Below are 21,783 nucleotides of genomic sequence, written 5' to 3' on the forward strand. Positions count from 1 at the left end.
GAGGCCCTCCCTCAGATGTTTCGGGTGAGCACTTTGGAAGTGCAACAAGGTATTCCTATCCGTAGGTTTGCGGTATAGGGTTGTGGTCAGGGATCCTTCATCAATCACCATCACATCCAGAAAAGGTATCTGGATCTCTGATACCTCAGGGTTGAACACAATGCCTTCAAACATATCATTAAGAAAGTTCACAAACTCATGAAATTCCTGTTTGGTTCCGCTCCAAAGGACAAAGATATCGTCTATGAATCTGGCCCACCACACCACATGGAGATTGTATGGTGTAGAGGTATAGACGAACTCCTCCTCCAACCATCCCATAAAAAGATTAGCAAAGGCCGGTGCAGCCGAGCTCCCCATAGCGGTGCCTCTATGTTTATACCATTGTGTCTCAAATCGGAAGTAATTTGATGTCAAAATAAGCTCCAAACCTATTATAAATTCAGCGGGGATTTTGGGATGCTGAGATTTGTTCAAAAAGTGACGTACTGCTCTTAATCCGGCCAGATTTGGTATAGATGTGTACAATGCCCCAATGTCCATTGTACACAATAGGGTATCTTCTGTTACCTCTCTTATGTTCCCCAATTTAGTGAGGAAATCATTGGTGTCCTATCTGAAGGACACCAATGATTTCCTCACTTTTTATGGGATGGTTGGAGGAGGAGTTCGTCTATACCTCTACACCATACAATCTCCATGTGGTGTGGTGGGCCAGATTCATAGACGATATCTTTGTCCTTTGGAGCGGAACCAAACAGGAATTTCATGAGTTTGTGAACTTTCTTAATGATATGTTTGAAGGCATTGTGTTCAACCCTGAGGTATCAGAGATCCAGATACCTTTTCTGGATGTGATGGTGATTGATGAAGGATCCCTGACCACAACCCTATACCGCAAACCTACGGATAGGAATACCTTGTTGCACTTCCAAAGTGCTCACCCGAAACATCTGAGGGAGGGCCCCCCCATATCCCAATTCCTCAGAGTTCTGAGGATATGTAAGGATAGTGAGATGTGTAGAGCAAATATGGTGGAGATGGAAACGAGGTTCCTAGAAAGGGGTTACCCTATTGAGGTGCTAGAGAGAGCCAAAAAGAAAGCATTTGAAATTGCTGATGGGAGAAGCACAAGAAACGTCAATTCCAGAAAAGGAATACCGTTTGTACAAACATACAGTGAGAATGTGGGATTGGTTAAAAAGGCCACCATCAAGAATTTAGATATACTCCAAGCGGATAGGACACTTGCCCCTGAAATAAAGGAAAGACCCATGTTTGCATACAGATCCAGTGCCAACCTTAGGAATCTCCTGGTACAGGCCGACCCCCAACCAAAATATAAAAAAAGAATTTGTATTCTCAACGAAAAAGGGTTGCTACAGATGCCACAATTGTAATTTGTGATTCCATTATAACGGGCCCAGAATTTGTGAACCCCAATAGCGGCAAAAAATATAAAATGAACGGATATTTCAATTGCAACACGGATCATTGTGTGTACATGTTAAAGTGCCCATGTGGCCTAGCTTATATAGGACAGACCACTAATCCGTTTAAGAAACGCTTCCAACATCATCGAAGTGACATTAGGGTGGCGTGGGCAGCCAAAGAAAAGGGTGAGAATCTTGACTACACCAAACCGGTGGCCATACACTGTGTGGAAAACAACCACAGAGCTCACCAAATACGAGGGGTAGTCATAGAACAAGTTAATAAGCCTAAACGGGGAGGCGACTGGGAGAGAGAACTTTTGCAGCGAGAAGCCTTTTGGATTTTTGAAATGGGGACGGTTGTCCCTAAGGGTCTGAATAAGAACAATCCGCTAACATGTTTCTTAGGGGGAACGATAATATACCAGCAAGCGTCATCATATTGACATTAATCTTTCTTTTTTTATTGCAGGATGTCTTTGGATTTTTAAACTTGTTTTTATTTTCACTGCATCATCATGTTTTGTTGCAATATGAGTGACATGAAAATTCTGTCTCCCTTTTTCTTTCTTAGAGCCCTCCCTGCTTCCCTTCACCCCAGGGTGGTCCGCTTCCCTGTCCCTCCGGCTTCCCTTGACAGCGTCTCTCATTATGAGGTGCCCCAGAGATCGTAAGGTGGTGAGTAACTAAATTTATTCTATTAAACTTCAAACTTTCCCCACCTGAAGTAACCTAACCTACACACAGTTGATGTGGGGATGATTGCCCCACTGATCGACTAACGTAATTGCTAGTCCTGTGGACAGTTATAAAGGGAATGGGTATTCTTGCCGTAAATTGGCATCATTTGATGCTGTTTGGCAGTAATACCTAGGTACATAATGTGCGGGGCGCCACGTGATGTCAGAGACAGCATGAGAGATGGGGGCGAGGTTGAGGTCTATTGACACGCTCGCCTCATCTCTCTGAGTGGATGGCCGGATACCGGAGGGGCGGGGCTAGGACGCACTGGCACGCCTGGCTCCATTACTACACAATGCGGAAGACGCTTGTGTTTTCCCTATGTGACGCATGCGACGTGGAAGCTGCATACGCGTCATGTATCAACATGCTGATTAGCCAATTGGAGCGGCGAAATGAGCGGTGGTTACGCCCACGGGCGGTATCGGCGGCGAGCGCTCCGCTGGATTAGGCTAACAGCAATGGGTAACGGATGGAGGGGGAAGGCTCAGGAAGTTTGAATTAACAATTTGGACCCAAGCACGCCAGGAGCGATCTGGGCGCACCTGATAATGGTAGGTACGCAGAGAGAGTTAGGTGGTGCACATTTTGATGTATGTGTATAATGTAAATAGCTCCATGATGGCTAAAATTGGGCTTAAACAGATTGTGTTTACTTATGCTAATAACCATGATGTCATTCGTGAGGTCACTTTTGTCCGGGTGGGGTTGGTGATTAGGTGTGTATAGAGGAATGATCATGTATGTGTGATGTAACCATATGCCTTGACAAAGGGGGACCCTGCGTGGCCCCGAAACAATTGTTGGATTCTGTGGATACTGGCACAATAAAAGGTGTGCTTTAACCTGTGGTGTGCTGGTGAGATCTGTGAGTTAGGATTTTTTTCCAGCCGGGTGGCATGAAAAAGAAGCCGGGTGGGGTGCAAGGGGGGAATGCAGGACCAGGATTCTGCTTACAACATAGGATAAGGAGGCAAGCCGATGACAGTCAGGTGCTCACTAAAATTAGTGTCTTAAAGAGCCTGGGAAGAACACTGAATATGGGTGTTCTAGTTTAATTTCACACTGGGGTGATTATTGCATTAAGAGTGGTTAAAGGACAAATGAAGTAAGAAGAATATAGAGGCTGCCATATGTATTTCCTTTTAACCAATACTAGTGTCCTGTCAGTCCTGCTGATCTATTGGCTGCAGTAGTTTCTGAATCACACCAAAAACAAGCATGCAGCTAATCTTTAAAAACACACGATTGGTTCACACGATGGACAGGGGCCCCGGACCTCTCTCACTGGCCGGGGCCCCAAGGCCAACACGTGATACCTGGAAGGAAGTGCAGGTGGGCCTGGACCTCTCACACCCAGGCTCTGGACCTCTCACATCCAGAAAACCCACCAACACTGCCTCCATACTGAATGCTAAATTCAACACACAAGCAATAGAACACAGCAGTACATGCATCCAGCTACATATAAGTGGTCAGCAGGTGCTCGTCAGCCAATCAGGATGCACTGTCATACACCCTTTACCTGCCATACCACATCTAGCAGCCATTAGCATTCAGGTGGGAGGCTTCAGTTGGACGCCATTGCAAGATTGCGTCGCTAGCAGGACCGCCCCGTGCAGGCATCCCTCCAACAGGGGTCCCTCCCTAACCGCTCACCTGTCCGCCATGTCCTAGAGCGGCTAGCGACGCAATCTTGTGATGGCGTCCAACTGAAGCCCCACCTGAATGCTAATGGCTGCTAGATGTGGTATGGCAGGTAAAGGGTGTATGACAGTGCATCCTGATTGGCTGACGAGCACCTGCTGACCACTTATATGTAGCTGGATGCATGTACTGCTGTGTTCTATTGCTTGTGTGTGTTGAATGCAGCTAATCTTGTCAGATCTGGCAATGTCAAAAACACCTGATGTACTGCATGCTTGTTCAGGGGGCTATGCCTAAAAGTATTAGAGACAAGGGCTCAACAGGATAGCCAGGCAACTGGTATTAAAAGGAAATACATATGACAACCTCTATCACTGACTTCAGTTGTCCTTTAAACTGAGGAAGTGTTTGGGCAGCATGGTTGCATATAGGTATCACAGTGGTGTAGTGAATAGCACTCTTGCCTTGCAGAGCTGGGTCATTGGTTCAAATCCCAGCTAGGGCACGAGCTGCAGGAGTTTGCACGTTCTCCCTGTGTCTGTGGGTTTCCTCTCACATCCCAAAACATACAGATGATTGACTTCCCCTAAATTGGCCCTAGACATATATACACTACATCATACATACATAGACATGACTATGGTGGGAATTAGAGTGTGAACCCCTCTGAGGGGCAGTTGTATGACAAGACAATATACTCTGTACAGAGCTGCAGCACTATACCAAATAATATTATGGGGGTTAAGACAGACCGCATTCAGCAGCAGCCTCCATCCACAGCAAGTAATCTTATCTAAATTGCAGCTGACTGCAATCATTGTTTGTTCAGGTCACCTAGCCTGCATTAGGCTGGTTCAGACGGACGCTTGCAGAGCGTTTACTGCCAGCGTTCGGGGCTTGGCGTTAAACGCTCCCATTCAAGTGAATGGGAGCGTTTGTACCAAGCTTTTACGCGCGTTTGCACGAACGCAGCGTTCGGGTCCCGATTTTCACTGGCGTTCAAGGAGCCCCTGGAAGCTACATGTTGCTTCCAGGGGCGGTTAAAGTGGATACGAGATGAACTTTTACACATTGCATAATTGTGTTCCTTTCCTATTGTTTATAGGGCATTTCTCAAGCCAAATACTTTTTTGTTTTTGTTTTAATACTTTAATTCCCTATAAACTAACCAAGCCACGCCCACAGGTTTTCAGAGAGCCAAGGCTCTCTCAGACAGTAGCAAGGGCTCATGGGAGCTCAGTCTGGGCAGGAGGAGGGGGAGGTATTACTAGCCAGAGGTTTCAGAGGCAAAGGGGAGGAGGGAGGATGAGGGGGATTAGGTTTTTTTGCTCAAGATACAGATAAGCCTGCTTCTGTGTAATGTTTACAAACAACATGTCTGCTGCCATTGTATCACAGGAAGAAATGATCACATTCTATTAAAGCTGTTTGCATCTAGATTTGCTGTGTAAACTATCTAAACTATATATATATATATATATATATATATATATATATATATATATATATATATATATATATATATATATATATATATATATATATATATATATATATATATATATATATATATATATATATATATATATATATATATATATATATATATATATAGACAAGTTACTTGTTATAGTTAGTTTTTCATCTCGGATCCGCTTTAACCGCGACGGGTAATGTCCCCCTAGGGGAAGGAAAAACGCGACCGCATGCGAACGCTGCTGAAAGCCCGAACGCATTGCCGTCGTGACGTCAACGAACGCAACGCCTCCAAACGTCCGTCTGAACCAGCCATAACAAGTCCTTTGGAGACTCTGCATTGTATACTCTGCACCTTATCAGATTAAAAGTGCTCCTGCTGGTTACAAGACATTAGCAGAGATCTACCAGAGGATCAATCACAGGTCATGTGCAGAGTTCTCCCGGCATCAAAAGAAACAAGCAGCCGGGAAAGAGGGGGCGGGGCGGCAGAACTCGTGCACTCACTGCCTGATTACATGAGAGTCGGCCTCCGAGCTGCCTGGAAAGGATGGGACTGGCTGCTGACATTCATGCAGCCAGCTCAGGACGACAGAGAAGGCACACTGTCCGGATTCACAGGGGGAGAAGAGTCTGCCTGAAGCTTCAGGCTCTCTCTCCAGCACTGCTGCACTAGTGTGTGTCTGCGTGTTCAGCCCGACTTCTGTTGCGTGATGGTCCCGCCCCCTCCAACACGCACAGCCAATCACAGTATTACCAGGAAGCTGAGGTCACACAGGCAGAGGGAGCGCTCCTGCAGTTGTGTACAGGGTCAGCTTTATGGGAGAGCTGACCGCCACTAATTGCTAGCAGGCTATGGAGTGCTACTGCCTGCAGTTTAAAGTTTATAGAACAGACTTTTGCCAGGCAGGCGGGGTTTTAAAACACCCGGGCGGCCCGCCCACCTAATCAGTCCTGGGGAGAACACTGTTTGTACTCAGGTGACACGCATGGACTGCATCGTGGGAGGCACCGAAGATGACGTCAGATAGGCAAGCTTGACCGACCCCACACAGGGAACTGGGTGAAATCCAGATAGCAACTATCCAGATTCACCCGAATTCAAATTTGGGCCCATCCCTGATTATGGGTAACAATCCCTTATCCAGACGCACAGCTGTGGCAATTAAAGCGCATTTTAATTATGAATTTGAGTCCTAACGGACTCATGATTACTCGTGAGCCCATCCCTGCCATACTGGCATATTCAATCCTGATCTTCCAGCATTGGAGGTGGTAGACAGTCCTTTCATTCCATAGAGTGGGTACCCACAGAAAGATACATGAACGTGTGAGATCTTGACTTAATGCTTTACAAGCTTCAAGTGAAAGAAAGTGCTCAAGGCTTTTTTCACTTTGCAGGCACACAGTTAGAACTTGTGCCTGCGCAGTTAAGCCCTGGCTGGGGGGAGCTTCTGGGAAAGTATACAACTTAAAGAGGAATTGAACTAAAAAAAGTCACTTAATTGAGACTCTTATCTCTTAGTAATTAATTATTAGATAAAAAAAAACACTTGTCACATGCAATATAAAAATATATATATTTGCACAATTCAACTTTGAGTAAAAGGTTTTATTGAGACTGGCAGGCTCCATCTTGCAGCACTCACTCCATGGGAGGTGAAGTCAGATTCCCTGGGCGGTGTTAAAGTTGTCCCATTCACGCCCACTGAACGAGATTTACAGCCCTGTGTCATGATGTCATCAGCAGCAGCCCAGGCTGTCACAGGACACTAACACTGTAAGGCTGCTGCACTGTACTGGCACACGACTTCACATGTAAAGTAAACTGTTTCAGCTGATTTTCTCAAGCTTCCAGCTGCCGTGGTCTACCCTAGTTAGGAATCAACTCATGTCAACCACATCTTGCCCCCCCTTCTGTAGTTTGCATGGTAGGCAGGGGCAATCCCCTCTTATGTGATCCAGCTGCCATGGTCTCCCCTGTAGTTGGTGCTGCAGAGGGAATCCCCTCTTATGTCAATCAACCCCCGCCCCCCTTCTCCTGTAGGTAGGCAGAGGGAATCCCCACTTACGTGATCCAGCCATCCTGGTCTCCTCTATAGGTAGCTGCTGCAGAGGGAATCCCCTAAATTTACACTCTGAAGCTGCAGCGTGATGTATGATAGTCATACATCACTGTTGTGTCCTCTATAGCCGCTGCACTCTGCTCCAGGAAGTAGAGACATCCTGATACAGCTTCTGGGTCTTCAAACTGATGTCACCAAAGCTGCAGCACATCACTGTGCGTCTGATAAAAGAGTGATGTATGACTGTCATACATCACTGTGCTGCAGCTATACAGGTAAGAGCTTCAGAGTTTTAATTTGGGGGATTCCCTCTGCAGTGCTATCTATAGGGGAGACCAGGGCGGCTGGATGATGTCAGAGGGGATTCCCCCTGCCTGCCAGTGCCACAATGTACCTACGGGGGGAGTGCAGAGTCTGACAGCACATCTCTTAGCTGTGTTCGCTGATACAGAAGGCCCCTCTCCCCTTCCTTCGTCTGCTGGGCTCTGTGCTGTGCAGGGGGGGGGGGGGGGGCGGCGGGGATCCTCCTCTGTGCACTCAGGCGTGAGTCTGCTGGGCTCTTTGTTGAGCACTGTCCCTCTACTGTGCTTCCCAGCCTCTCCTCCCCCTCCGTCTACTCTGCTGGGCTCTCTTGTGCCTCCTTCCCTTCTATGTCTGCCGTCCCTCCTCCAACAGCTCTCTCTCCCTCCTCTCTGCTGTCTGCTTCACTGAGTCCGCTCTGCCTGTCATTTCCCCTTCTGCCTTCCGAGGAGACGCCAGTTGAGGACGTCACGTAAATAGTAAACAAAACATGCCTGCAAGAACTCGCGAGCACATTCTAGACTACAAGATTTCCCAGCATTCTCTGCAAGCCTGCCGGGGAGTTATCAAGTGATTGCCGCGGCACCCAACGGCACAGGTGGGAGGGGATTATTTCAATTATTTATATTATGAGTTTTATTCACATGTTTTTATCATATATTGCACAGTTTTTTACTATGATTTTTAAAAAGGATTCCAATGTTTTTTGAAATTTACAGTTCAGGTCCACTTTAAGGATAAGGAAGGACTCAAAAGGACAACAAGCAGCATGTCAGGAAGAGGGAATCAAACACCATGGGCTTCATTTTTTCCAGGGTCAGGGTACTTGGGCATCCCACTTTAACAATTCAAAAACAAAGGGCAGCAATTTACAGAATACTGCTAACGGGCACCATTTTTTACCCAGTCATTCTGGGAGAAAGCCATCTTGGCATTAACCACATAGGTCTTACAATATGCACAGCTCTCACCTTTTCCTTGATAAATTCCCAGATAATGCGGGTCATCTCATCCCCATCCATTTCCACCACTGGGTTTGCCACCTTGATACGTTTGTCTGCATCTGTAGACAAAGTTCACAAATTAAATAGTTCGCCTAAATGGTAATATCAATAGAATAAGTCTACTCAAATATCTGACTTCTAGTTCCTACAAGCTACAATTTCTATTTACAGGAAACAGTTACACCATAACACAGACTGGGCAAAAGCTGCTGTTAAGCTTCATACAGACAGCACAGTTCTGTAGAATATGCCATGAAAAAAAAAGAAAACAGTCTTTTCTATAGGATCTTTTCATCATGTGCAGCTGATTGCTTGGGACAACAGCAGACAGATGGATTTGTCAGATTGCCTCTTACGGCCTACACTAGGTGTGTCTAGAGGCACCATATTAGCTGAGAATACTACTGCATATTTACCCGATAGTGGCCAGTGAAACCCATTACACATCTTAAAATAAACTGTTTCTTGTATATGTTACGGCCAGAACCCGAAGTTTGGCCAGAACTAGAAGTGGCCGGCCACTTCGGGTTCTGGCCGGCCAATGCGCGAACTGGCCGCTGCGCTGCGGCCAATGTGAGAAATGAAACAATTCCTGTAAGGTTTAATGTGATGTTGTGGCCGCAGCGCAGCGGGGCAAAAAATGTATCACACATCTTTACTTTATTCAATGGCATTAAGCCGCCCGGCTTTTTCCTCTGCCTCTCTCTCCTCCCCCCCCCCCCCCCCCCCCCGCCTCTCTCTCTCCTCTTTATGGGCACAGCCGGGCGGGGACACGCGTGTCCCTCCGGAGTCGTTCGTCGCGGCAGGGGAATCCTGCCGTTCTTGCAGAGCGGGTGCTGGCAGAAGCAATGTCTGCAGCCTCCCCGCTCTGCTCTCCTGCCGCGAGGAACGACTCTCCTGGACACGCGTGTCCCCGCCCGGCTGTGCCCATAAGAGAAGGGGAGAGAGAGGCCGCGGGGGGGGGGGGGGGGGGGGGGAGGAGAGAGAGGCAGAGGAAAAAGCCGGGCGGCTTAATGCCATTGAATAAAGTAAAGATGTGTGATACATTTTGCCCTGCTGCGCTGCGGCCACAACATCACATTAAACCTTACAGGAATTGTTTCATTTCTCACATTGGCCGCAGCGCAGCGGCCAGTTCGCGCATTGGCCGGCCAGAACCCGAAGTGGCCGGCCACTTCTAGTTCTGGCCAAACTTCGGGTTCTGGCCGTAACATATACATGATTGAGGCAAGCTGTATTAGAGCTTTCCCCTTTGCAGTCTGTAACTTCCCCTCCCCCATTAGGGGTTGGGGTTTTTAAGTTAGTACAGGTCCTTAAAAAAAAAAAAAAATTAGCATATTGTGATAAAGTTCATTATTTTCTGTAATGTACTGAAAAAGATTATATTTTCATATATTTTAGATTCATTACACATTACTGAAGTAGTTCAAGCCTTTTATTGTTTTAATATTGAGGATTTTGGCATACAGCTCATGAACACCCCAAATTTCTATCTCACAAAATTAGCATATTTCATCCGACCAATAAAAGAAAAAAGGGTTTAAAACAAAAACAAACAAAAAAAAGTCAACCTTCAAATAATTATGTTCAGTTATGCACTCAAAACTTGGTCGGGAATCTTTTGCAGAAATTACTGTTTCAATGCGGCGTGGCATGGAGGCAATCAGCCTGTGGCACTGCTCAGATGTTATGGAGGCCCAGAATGCTTTGATAGCGGCCTTAAGCTCATCCAGAGTGTTGGGTCTTGGGTCTCTCAACCAGGGCTGTGGAGTCGGAGCAATTTTGGGCACCCGGAGTCGGAGTTGGAGTCATGGGTTCAGAAACTGAGGAGTCTGAGTCGAGAGTCAGGAGTCGCATGATTTTTGTACAAAATCCACATCCCTGTTAAGTATTAGACTAAGGAGGCAGAGTCTGAGCAATTTTGGGTACCAGTGTCGGGAGTTGGAGCTGTGGTTTCAGAAACTAAAGAGTTGGAGTCGGAAGATTTTTGTACCGACTCCACAGCCCTGCTCTCAACTTTCTTCACAATATCCCACAGATTCTCTATGGGGTTCAGGTCAGGAGAGTTGGCAGGCCAATTGAGCACAGTAATACCATGGTCAGTAAACTATTTACCAGTGGTTTTGGCACTGAGCAGGTGCCAGGTCGTGCTGAAAAATGAAATCATCTCCATAAAGCTTTTCAGCAGATGGAAGCATGAAGTGCTCCAAAATCTCCTGATAGCTAGCTGCATTGACCCTGCCCTTGATAAAACACAGTGGACCAACACCAGAAGCTGACATGGCACCCCAGACCATCACTGACTGTGGGTACTTGACACTGGACTTCAGGCATGTTGGCATTTCCCTCTCTCCAGTCTTCAGACTCTGGCACCTTGATTTCCGAATGACATGCAAAAGTTGCTTTCATCCGAAAAAAGTACTTTGGACCACTGAACAGTGCAGTGCTGCTTCTCTGTAGCCCAGGCGCTTCTGCCGCTATTTCTGGTTCAAAAGTGGCTTGACCTGGGGAATGCGGCACCTGTAGCCCATTTCCTGCACATGCCTGTACACAGTGGCTCTGGATGTTTCCAGGGCTGTGGAGTCGGTCGAAAACTCCACCGACTCCTCAGTTTAGGATTACACCGACTCCTCTAATTTGCATATTACAATTTTGTTGATTAAAAGTATGTAACATGAAATTCGTCTCTTAACTGCCAACGCTTAGGAATTTTACAAGACAACGGAAGTGAGAAGGATATGTAGACTACTATATTTAGTCCCTTTAGACTAAAACTAGTCCTTGGTAAGAGTACTTGTAAAAGGTACAACCGGAACAAAGAACATCTATCAAGTGTGGGTGCATGTAAGAATGATGTGCAGGTACTCTGCAGGGGAATGAGGAGATTGTAAACAGACAACACCTCTGTGTTCAATGTGCACAGCATTCTCAGTGGATTCCCTGCAGCTCTGCGGGGAGTGCATATGTAGAGTATAGTACTACTGTGTAACAAAGTAAACCTGAGACAGATGAAATTAAAGTTTTATACATACCTGGGGCTTCCTCCAGCCGCCTTCAGGATAATCAGTCCCTCGTTGTCCTCCTCCACCACCTGTATCATCTGCTATGAGTCCAGGTACTTGAGTCAGTCAAGCGTAGTGCGCATGCACACACTCCGCCGCCAGGAGCATACTACACCTGTGCAGCACTATTGCGCAGGTGCAGAATGTTCCTGACTGTGGGAGCGGCATGCGGCCGGACAGCGCTGACTGGCTGAATTACCAGGACTCATAGCAGAAGATCCGGGTGGTGGAGGACAGTGAGGGACTGATTAGCCTAAAGGGGGCTGGAGGAAGCCCCAGGTATGTATAAAAACTACTTTTCATCCGTCTCAGTTACCCTTTAATTTGTAGTCACCAAACCAAATTTTAATAACATATCAAATTATTTGATTTTATGAGCAAAGGGAGTGCATACATTTGCATAAATCAGCATCAATGCAGAATTATTTCCATCTCGTTGACCATCTCTATTAGTGACATAGCTACACATCAGGCTTTATTCTTACAGCATAGAATATATATATATATATATATATATATATATATATATATATATATATATATATATATATATATATATATATATATATATATATATATATATATATATATATATATATATATATATATATATATATATATATATATATATATATATATATATATATATATAATTCCTGTGTACACATCATATATACAGTCACAATCAGATATGTATATCTGACCTTAAAAATACAGGAACTGCTTTATTGAAGCAGCACAAGTAACTAATTTTGAATGGTTTATTTCATTTTTGTGGACTAAGCACAGCTATTACTGTATATATACATTTTTAATGACTTATCTGAGAAATAGAACATTTTATCATATTTTCTATTTTAATTACAGTTACAAATTCATTAGGAGTCGGAGTCTGTGCATTTTTTCCCCGACTCCGACTCCAGGCACCCAAAATTGCCCGACTCCACACGACTCCGACTCCACAGCCCTGGATGTTTCTACTCCAGACTCTGTCCACTTCTTCTGCAGGTCCCCCAAGGTCTGAATCGGTCCTTCTCCACAATCTTCCTTAGGGACCGGTCACCTCTTCTCGTTGTGCAGCGTTTTCTGCCACACTTTTTCCTTCCCACAGACTTCCCACTGAGGTGCCTTGATACAGCACTCTGGGAACAGCCTAGTCATTCAGAAATATATTTGTGTCTTAAGGTGCCCATACACCTCGTCAGATTGGCAGCAGATAGATAAGAAATGCATCTGATGATCTATCTGATGCGTTTTTAGAACATTTTTTACCAGGATAGAATTCCAATAGATTTTAGTTTGAAATCTATTGAAATTCGATCTGATGGCATTTTTTGCCATCAGATTTCTATTAAGGCCAAAGAATGCAAACTGATAAGCAATCTCATCAGATCGACCTAAATTTTCCACCCTGCCAGTTCGATGGAAATCCATCGAAATCGGACATCGATCGGTCGATTGGCCAACCAATTTGCAAACGATCGATCGAGATCGGTCGGCCAGAAAATCGGCTGAGTGTATGGGCCCCTTTACCCTCTTGCTTGAGGGTGTCAGTGATGGCCTTCTGGACAGCAGTCAGGTCGGCAGTCTTACCCAAGATTGCAGTTTTGAGTAATGAACCAGGCTGGGGGTTTTTAAAAGCCTCCAATCTTTTGCAAGTGTTTAGAGTTAGTTGATTCAGATGATTAAGTTAATGGCTCGTTTAGAGAACCTTTTCATGATATGCTAATTTTCTGAGATAGGAATTTTGGGTTTTCATGAGCTGTATGCCAAAATCATCAATATTAAAACAATAAAAGGCTTGAACTACTTCAGTTGTATGTAATGAATCTAAAATATATCAAAGTCTAAGGTTTATCAGTACATTACAGAAAATGATGAACTTTATCACAATATGCTAATTTTTTTTTTAGAAGGACCTGTATATTCATAGTAATTCAGTTCCTTTCACCTTTTGCGCATCCAGAACCTAGACTAGTGGGAACCCGGTTCTGTGAGTACCTTTCATTTTGCTTTACTAGTCTATATACTACACTATATTGGTCCCAGTTTATTTTTGGGAGGCTATTCCCCCCCTCCAAACCCCCAACGCAGCCAAAGCAGCAGCTAATCTTACAGTGATCAGTAGGGCTGCACTGTTTTTCGGTTCAAAACCGAAACCCGCGGTTCGTGCCAAGACGATCTGGTGATCGTCAGTATCCTCGGTTTTTACTGAGTGCCCGCCAGCTGCCTGCACGCATGTCTATCCCGCCTTCCGCTGTGCGCCGATTGGCCAGAGCCACCCGAAGCAGTGAATATGTATTGTGGTTAACGGGGGGGCGCGTCCACTCGAGCCAGCGGCACAGCTTTACCAATCGCTGGATAGCGATGGAATGACAGCAGCGGTAGGCAGAGCTGTACGCTCTGTACAGCTCCGCCTACCGCTGCCGTCATTCCATCGCTATACAGCGATTGGTAAAGCTGTGTGTGCCGCTCTCGAGTGGACCCGCCCTCCCATCAACCATAATGCATATTCACTGCTTCTGGCGGCTCTGGCCAATCGGCACACAGCGGTGCAGCCAGACAAGCGTGCGGGCACTCTGAAAACTGCAGATAGTGACGATAACTATATAGTCTTCACGTAAACCGCCCCCGCTGCCCGGCTCTTAAAAAGGAACACCAGTGAACACTGCTGACAGTAGCTGCTGCATGGTTTTTGACAGTTGGTAACAGCCATTTCCCACAATGCAGCAAGGTTCACAGACAGCAAACTGCCAAGAGTACGTTCTTTTATGGTTTTTGTGGGAGGGGTTTCACCACAATATCAGCCATATAGAGCCCCCTGATGATCCATTTGTGATGGGGTATCAGCTACTGATTGGGATAAAGTTCAAGAGTCGGAGTTTCTCTTAAAGCAATCGTCCGCCCGCAGTATCTGGCTAAACTATACTGGGGGCATAGTGAATTTAGTGCCAAAGCTCGATTTGAAAAAAAAATTGTGAAAAAAAATCGAAATCGCAATTGAGAGAAAAATTGCAATTTCAATTTTTACCTAAAATCGTGCAGCCCTAGTGATCAGTACAATTTGCACCTCAAGCAATCGTTTACCCCAAAACTTAGTTTTAGGCAGCATAAGAGGATTCAAAAAAACCACATCAGTTTCATAGAAGCGTCCGCCACAGTGCTAACCTATGCGATCCAAAACTGTTCAGCAGAAAACATGCAGCCGTGGAAGAGCATTATAAATAATAGAATTCATGACAGTAGCTGAAAAAGAACATTTTACATGTTAAACTAATGTTACACATAACAGATTATCAGCTGTGTGTCACAAAAGCTAGTTAAATCCACATTGTGCATTTTAAAATTTACTTTGCAGGCTTTTCAAGACTCATGTGACCTCAAAAACAACCTTGACAATATCCCTTTTACAAGGACACGCTTCAACTAGGCCTCTCCGGATTTAGCCGCACTTGACTACACATTTCCTGGAAAGATGTTTATAAGGTGAACATAGCAAGCGAACTGATTATAAACACCCAGAATTTAAAAGGATCTGCAATGTTAAGTACTCACAAAGAAAATGAAACTAGAATTTAGCTCATTTGCCTAATAAGTGATTCATGGGCAACAGCAGCCCAAGCAGGCATTTAGACCTCAGGCAAACTTGATAAGAGAACTGCTTTGCATCATTTTATGTCATTTCTGGAACTGGCATTAGGAAGCCACGAGAAGATTGTACACCTGTCATGGCACTTCAGTAAAGCACAGCTTGTACCGCTTGCTTGCTTGTGACTGTTTACAGTCGCCACAGCAATATTGTGCAAACTATTAGGAACCCTGAGGGCACTCCAGCCTTGTGGAGATATGGAAAAGGACGCTACATAGTACAAAAGAGTAACATGCACACCTCAAATGTTTACCTTCAAAATTATTTAATATTTATATAGCACCAACACCTTCCAAAGTGCTTTAGACCATGTATAGTTTTATTGCTAACTGCACCGCACAATCTAATCCTTACCACACTAAGTCCATTGTAGTCTAGGGTCAATTTAGGGGAAACCAATCAACTTATTTGTAGGTTTTTGGAATGTGGGAGGAAAGCCACGCAGACACAGGGCGAACGTACAAACTCCTTGCAGAGAGTACCCTGGCTGGGATTCGAACCAGAGACCTAGCACCGCTAGGCAAGAGTGCCATCCACTACACCATTGTGCATATCAGATCTATTTTTACTTTACATAGGCAACAGATCCAGCAAAAAAGGTTTTCGATTGTCTTTACAGAACATTACACTACCTTAATAGACCCAGGGTATGTATCAATACAGGTAGTCCTCCGTTAACTAACGAGATAGGGACTGTAGGTTTGTTCACCTGAATCCGTTCTTCAGTCAGGACGCTGTGCCATTTCTGTCCTTTGTGCCTCCAGTGTCCCCCTTTGGCTCATCTCTGGCCCGTGTCTTCTTGGTCTCCATTGTGTCTCCCATGTGCCTCCCATATGTCCCATGTGCCACCTTTGCCCCCATTCTTTAAAGCCAATGGGTACCACATTAAAAATAAAAAAGTCAGATACTCACCTAAGGAGTGAAGGCTCGGTCCTAATGAGCCTTCCCTCTCCCGGTGCCCTCGGTGCTGCGCTGGCTCCCCCATTCGCGTCCGCAGGGACTTCGGAGGTCTTCGGGAGCACTCGGGCTTCCGAAGACGGGCCACTCCATACTACGCACGCGCGAGTGCGTCAGAGGGCGCTCGCGCATGCGTAGTATGGAGCGGCCCGTCTTCGGGAGCCAGAGCGCTCCCTTCGGCATGCGGAAGTGGCAGTATTTGACCGAACTGGTCGAATACTGCCACGGGGGATCCTGCGTGGGACCGGGAGAGGAGAGGGAAGGCTCATTAGGACCGAGCTTTCCCTCTCCTTAGGTGAGTATCCGACTTTTATTTTTAAAAGAATGGTAAACACTCACTTTAGGCAGAGTAGGCGCAGCGGAAGCCATATCAGGGACATCTCATCTGTTCCATGGTGGTGTAACGTCCCATCGTGCTGCCCGGAAGCTGCACGGCCCGTCCTCTATCTCCGTTCACTGTCCCCCCGGCGGCTTCTCGTGCGTCACAATGACGCATCAGGAGGAGCCGCCACTAGGGTGCTTCTCCTGTTTGCGTCATTATGCGATGCATAAGAAGCCGCTGGGAGAGCAGTGAACGGAGAGAGGACGGGCTGCGCAGCACGATGGGATGTTACACCACCATGAACAGGTGAGATGACCCCTATCTGGCTTCCGCTGCGCCTACTCTGCTTAAAGAGAACTCGAGGTGGGTTTGAAGAATATCTGCATACAGAGGCTGGATCTGCCTATACAGCCCAGCCTCTGTTGCTATCCCAAACCCCGCTAAGGTCCCCCTGCACTCTGCAATCCCTCATAAATCACAGCCACGCTGCTGACAAACAGCTTGTCAGAGCTGGCTGTGTTTATCTCTATAGTGTCAGTCTGCTGCTCTCCCCGCCTCCTGCAGAACTCCAGTCCCCGTCTGCATCCCTTCCGTCCCTGCTGATTGGAGGGAAGGGATGGGGGCAGGGACCGGAGCTATGCAGGAGGCGGGGGAGCAGCTGAGACTGACACTACAGATGTAAACACAGCCGCACAGCACGGCTGTGATTTATGAGGGATTGCAAAGTGCAGGGGGACCTTAGTGGGGTTTGGGATAGCAACAGAGGCTGGGCTGTATAGGCAGATCCAGCCTCTGTATGCAGATAACATTCTTTAAAACCACCTCAGGTTCTCTTTAAGGAACAGTCCCTCTAAGATAAGACAGAAGGTGGAGAGTGGACGGATAGCACTAGACTCAGTTTGGAGGAAAGTCCAAGGGTGCCACAGGAGACCTGCACCAGGACATGGAGGAAGTTTGACGTTGCTTCTTCAAAATTTCCCAAGCGCAAAAATTATATAACCAAGACGGGATCGTGCCGATCATATCAGCAGGTCGTTTGTAAGTCAGGGATCACCTGTTTAATATGCATGGAGGGGGCTATTAGTGTCTCAGCTATGTGAATTAACAGTATTGACTTCCACAAAACATGAACTGTTGGTGGGTCATGAGGACAGGTTTGAAAAAAACAGTTCTACATTAGACAAATATGTTGATTGTGGTGCGGATCTCTCAGTCTATGGCTGGCTTAAGTCTCTAGTAGGTCTCCATCACCTTATCTAGAAGGTTACGCAGTACAGTATTACCATTACAGATTGTCAACATGTAAGTAATTCCAGCTTGCATGAAAAAACCGCAACACCACAGCTTGGAAGGGAACTAAGAATGCACTTCCTCATTTTGATTGGCCCATTTCCAATATATACATAGCATAACATTTTCATGCATCCCAGATTTGCAAGCCATTGACCAGCTCTATTTGCTGCAACAGTGATTAGTCTCAGTAACAATTGTCTTTTGAGCCTGGGTGAGTTTCCACTGTACAGGAAAGCAATTTTGGAGCAACTGTGTTTGATTCTCCAACACTGAAATGCCACACCTCCAAAAATCACAAAAACCCAGCACTTTGCAATCCCAGCAAATCGCTAATGGCTGGCAATTGTCAAAGTGTGAACACTGCCATAAACTTTACATTGTAGTAGCGTTTTTCAAAATGCTAGCAATGTCTGAAACCGCTGCTGAAATTGCTAGTAAAACTCGTGTGAATGAGGCCTAATGCAAGCACATGAATCTGAAAAGCAATTCTTGCAGCCAAAGTAAACATTTATTGCTAGAGGCAGGCCTCATACTGAATCTTTACACCAGGGGTCCCCAACCCCCGGTCCGCAGCCCACAGGAAGTGTTGCGCTGGGCCACAGCTCACCCCTTCCTCTCCACGTGCTCTAATGTAAACTTACTTTCAGCCGCGTGAGCCTATAACCTCCAGCCCCACCCCTTCTGTTCCTTGCTATTGGCCGTGAGTGCATGTCATCAGTGCATGCGGCTACAATACACTCTCCCACAGGCTCACAGTACCATCCCTGCGCTCACTGCAGAGCTATTTGCATGATGTTCCAAGCCCCGCCCCCTGTCAGTAACTGGCTGGCTCTGCTCCCCTGGCCACGCTGAGAGTGCTGACATGACTCTGCCCCCTCCCTGGAGCCTTTGCTGCAGATTTGCTGAGGCAACGTGCTGAGACTTGGCAGGCAACGTGCTGTGTATCCAGGGAGCAGGCTGGCAGTAGGGAATCCGGGGATCCTTACTGGTGTCAGAGAGGAGTGAGCCAACTGACTAACCTGTGGAGGAGTGGAGGTCACCCACGCTGGAGGAGCTAGGAAAACTAGCAGGTGTGGTGAACATTTGATAACAATTCGATACTAAAAGTTTGCCACCCCTTGAACATCAGATCTCAGCAGAGCTCGGGTACCAGTCTCATCATAGGGAAATTTCACTAACGTGGTTGGGCAGACAGCGCCTCTTAAACTGCTAGGTTTCCAATATATTGTAGTAAACAAAGCTCACACTGTTCTGCCAATTACACCACTTTGTGCTGTCCAGTAGAGGAGGTGCTAAAAACTAAACTTTGGGTGCACATTTCCACAGATTATAAAATGAGCTAATGAATCCTCACTGCTGCTAGCTAATTATCCAGCTATCAGTTAACTGATTAGCAGATACTGAGTTTGACTAGCTCAGTTTTACATTCCTGGAAAGCAGCAAGCCAAGTTAAATTTCAGCTCATGACTACCACAGGGCACATATTTAAAATACTTTCAAACGTTCATAATGTCATCATGTGAAGTAAAGAAAGTCGAGGCACTGCTGCAGTAAAAAAGAGAGGTACCTTTAATCCACGGTGTTCGGAGGTTCCTTACATTTTGCCTCTGAAGAAGCTTTCTTAGCGAAACAGCTGTCAGGCATCCCCTCACCCCCACTGTATACCCCGCTGTGTCCGAACACCGTGGATTAAAGGTACCTCTCTTTTTTACTGCAGCAGTGCCTCGACTTTCTTTACTTCACATGATCACTGTTTATCTCTGAGTAGCACGCTGCAACATGGAGTACATAACCCGGTGAAACCCAGGACCTCTCTGCCCGCATTTAGTGCCTGTCTTTTCCCCTCTCACTGCCGTTCATAATGTCACGTTTCAGAAAGCATTGACTTTCTAACATTACAAAGTCTGCATCACAGAATATAAACATTTACATTTAAAGCTCAATCTACACGTTACGATTCTTTATGCGATTCGACTGCGATTCTATTTACGATACGATTAAATCTGACATGTCCGATCAGGATTCGATGCAATTTGATTTGCCATTGCAAAACAATGGCAAATCGAATTGAATCCTGATCGGACATGTCATTTAATCGGATCGTAATCGAATCGCACAAAGAATCGGATCGTGTCGATGGGGCTTAACAAAAGCCACAATATTGCCTTCCAAATTAGAGTGTTAATCCTCTAGCTTGTCAAAGCTTTAGCAACTACTACCAATGAGCAATGATATATCAATTGCAGCTTGCGTGCAGATTTCATCTAAATCATTAACACCTTTGAATTGAAACAATCCTAGTCGGCAGCAAGTGCATGTCAATGGCCCAATTCTGAAGCTGCAAACAAGCCAGACTTATTAGCTTATCCTAGACCATCTTTATGGGCTAGCATGCTCACCTTGCAGCATAAGCACACTCTCCCCCCAAAACAACCCATCTGAATCCTGGCCGTTCAAGAAGGTATTGTCTACCCAATCACCTTAGCACAATTTCTCTATGAGGTTCCCTGTTGCATCTCCTAAACTAAGCTAGAACCTCAAATTATGCCTATTGGACTGTTTGAGATATGAATAATGTGTTCCACTCACAATCAAAATCACTTGCACTATAAACATGAATAATTTACCAAAGCTAGGACTAGACTACAGTTAGCTAAAAGCATCAGTGCTCCATCCTTTGCCAAGAAGTAAATTGGAACCAAAAATGGCAAGGTATTCAATGAGCTTGCATTCCATTAGCACAGACTCGTACAGTGCAGACACTGGGATCCAAGGCAGGCGGATGCTCTGTGTGCAGCAATTTCCTACAGCAGCTGCGCAGGGACCCTCTAATAGCACATCCCCCACAGGCGGAGCTTGCCCCAGCATTTCCCCTTCCCTTATCTAGGATGCACACAGCATTAGCAAACATTGCTCGGCCTCTTCCCTGGAATATACAGTAGAGGTGCTTGAGGTCAAACAGTTCCCGGATAACCTCTATGGCCAGCAGCTGTCTGGTGACAAGGCCAGGTTAGGGAATAGGCTTATGCTGCACACCGGGGAGGTGCTCAGGCTTCCCATACTGTGGGGAGGGGGGCAGGGCGCACAGGACAATAGCGCCATCACTCAGCGCAGAGTAACATTCTCGGTCTCAGGGAGGATATTTTCAGCTGCAATGAAATACACACAGAGCAGTAGCAGGCATGCCCATAAACGGAAGTCAGCCTGTGCCGAGGCTACGCAGGGGAGCCATGTGCAGCATCAGGGAGGGAGAAGCTCAGGCAGCGGCCTCACTTACAGTTCCTCTGCTGCTGATGCTGGCACAGGGCCGGTGCCAGGGCTCCAGGGTTCTTGCCGAATGCCGCTGCAGAGGATTTGCACACGGAGGTCACAGCGCGGAGGTAGCCAGCCATGGTTCCGTAGGACAGGGAGAGACGGGAAGTCGGTAGCACAAGCTGGAGAAGGAGACGAGCTCAGCAGACTTGCACCTCACACAATGCTTCTCCCCCACGCCGCCCGGCTTCAAGGGCGCACACGTCAGCATCGCGGCAATTTATAGCTGCGCTTACGTCATGCTCAGCGGCAACCATTAGAAAGAGGAGGGGCGAGGTGGAAAGCCGGGGAGCGCGCGTGCTCTACTTTTCATTCATTCATTTTACCCGCGCAGTGAACGGAATGCGTGTGCTCGCTGCCCCTCGTCCGCTACCGGGTGCGCGCGCTGCCGCTAACCTCTTCACTGCCGAACTGAGAGGTAACCTGGATTCTGAAGGTCCGCTTATTTCCCACGTATATAGGTGGCAATTATAGGCTCCGCAGCCATCGGCGCTACTCAGGAACCGCAGAGTCTGCTATGC

The 21,783-nt window shown here is 46.4% G+C and overlaps 1 protein-coding gene across 1 annotated transcript in view; it reads right to left on the reverse strand.

Annotated features, from left to right (window-relative positions):
* The window catches only part of IDH2 (isocitrate dehydrogenase (NADP(+)) 2), a 38,477-nt gene extending 17,011 nt beyond the window's left edge, over positions 1–21,466 (reverse strand). Inside the window, exons 1-2 of the mRNA XM_068275245.1 lie at positions 21,228–21,466; positions 8,635–8,726 (exon numbers count right to left, since the gene is read on the reverse strand). Coding sequence (XP_068131346.1) covers positions 8,635–8,726; positions 21,228–21,342 — 207 coding nt within the window. The 5' untranslated portion in view covers positions 21,343–21,466. The remainder of the gene's footprint in view (positions 1–8,634; positions 8,727–21,227) is intronic.
* Positions 21,467–21,783: the final 317 nt, after the last annotated feature.

This window comes from Hyperolius riggenbachi, chromosome 3, assembly GCF_040937935.1.
Source record: "Hyperolius riggenbachi isolate aHypRig1 chromosome 3, aHypRig1.pri, whole genome shotgun sequence".
Lineage (NCBI taxonomy): Eukaryota > Metazoa > Chordata > Amphibia > Anura > Hyperoliidae > Hyperolius > Hyperolius riggenbachi.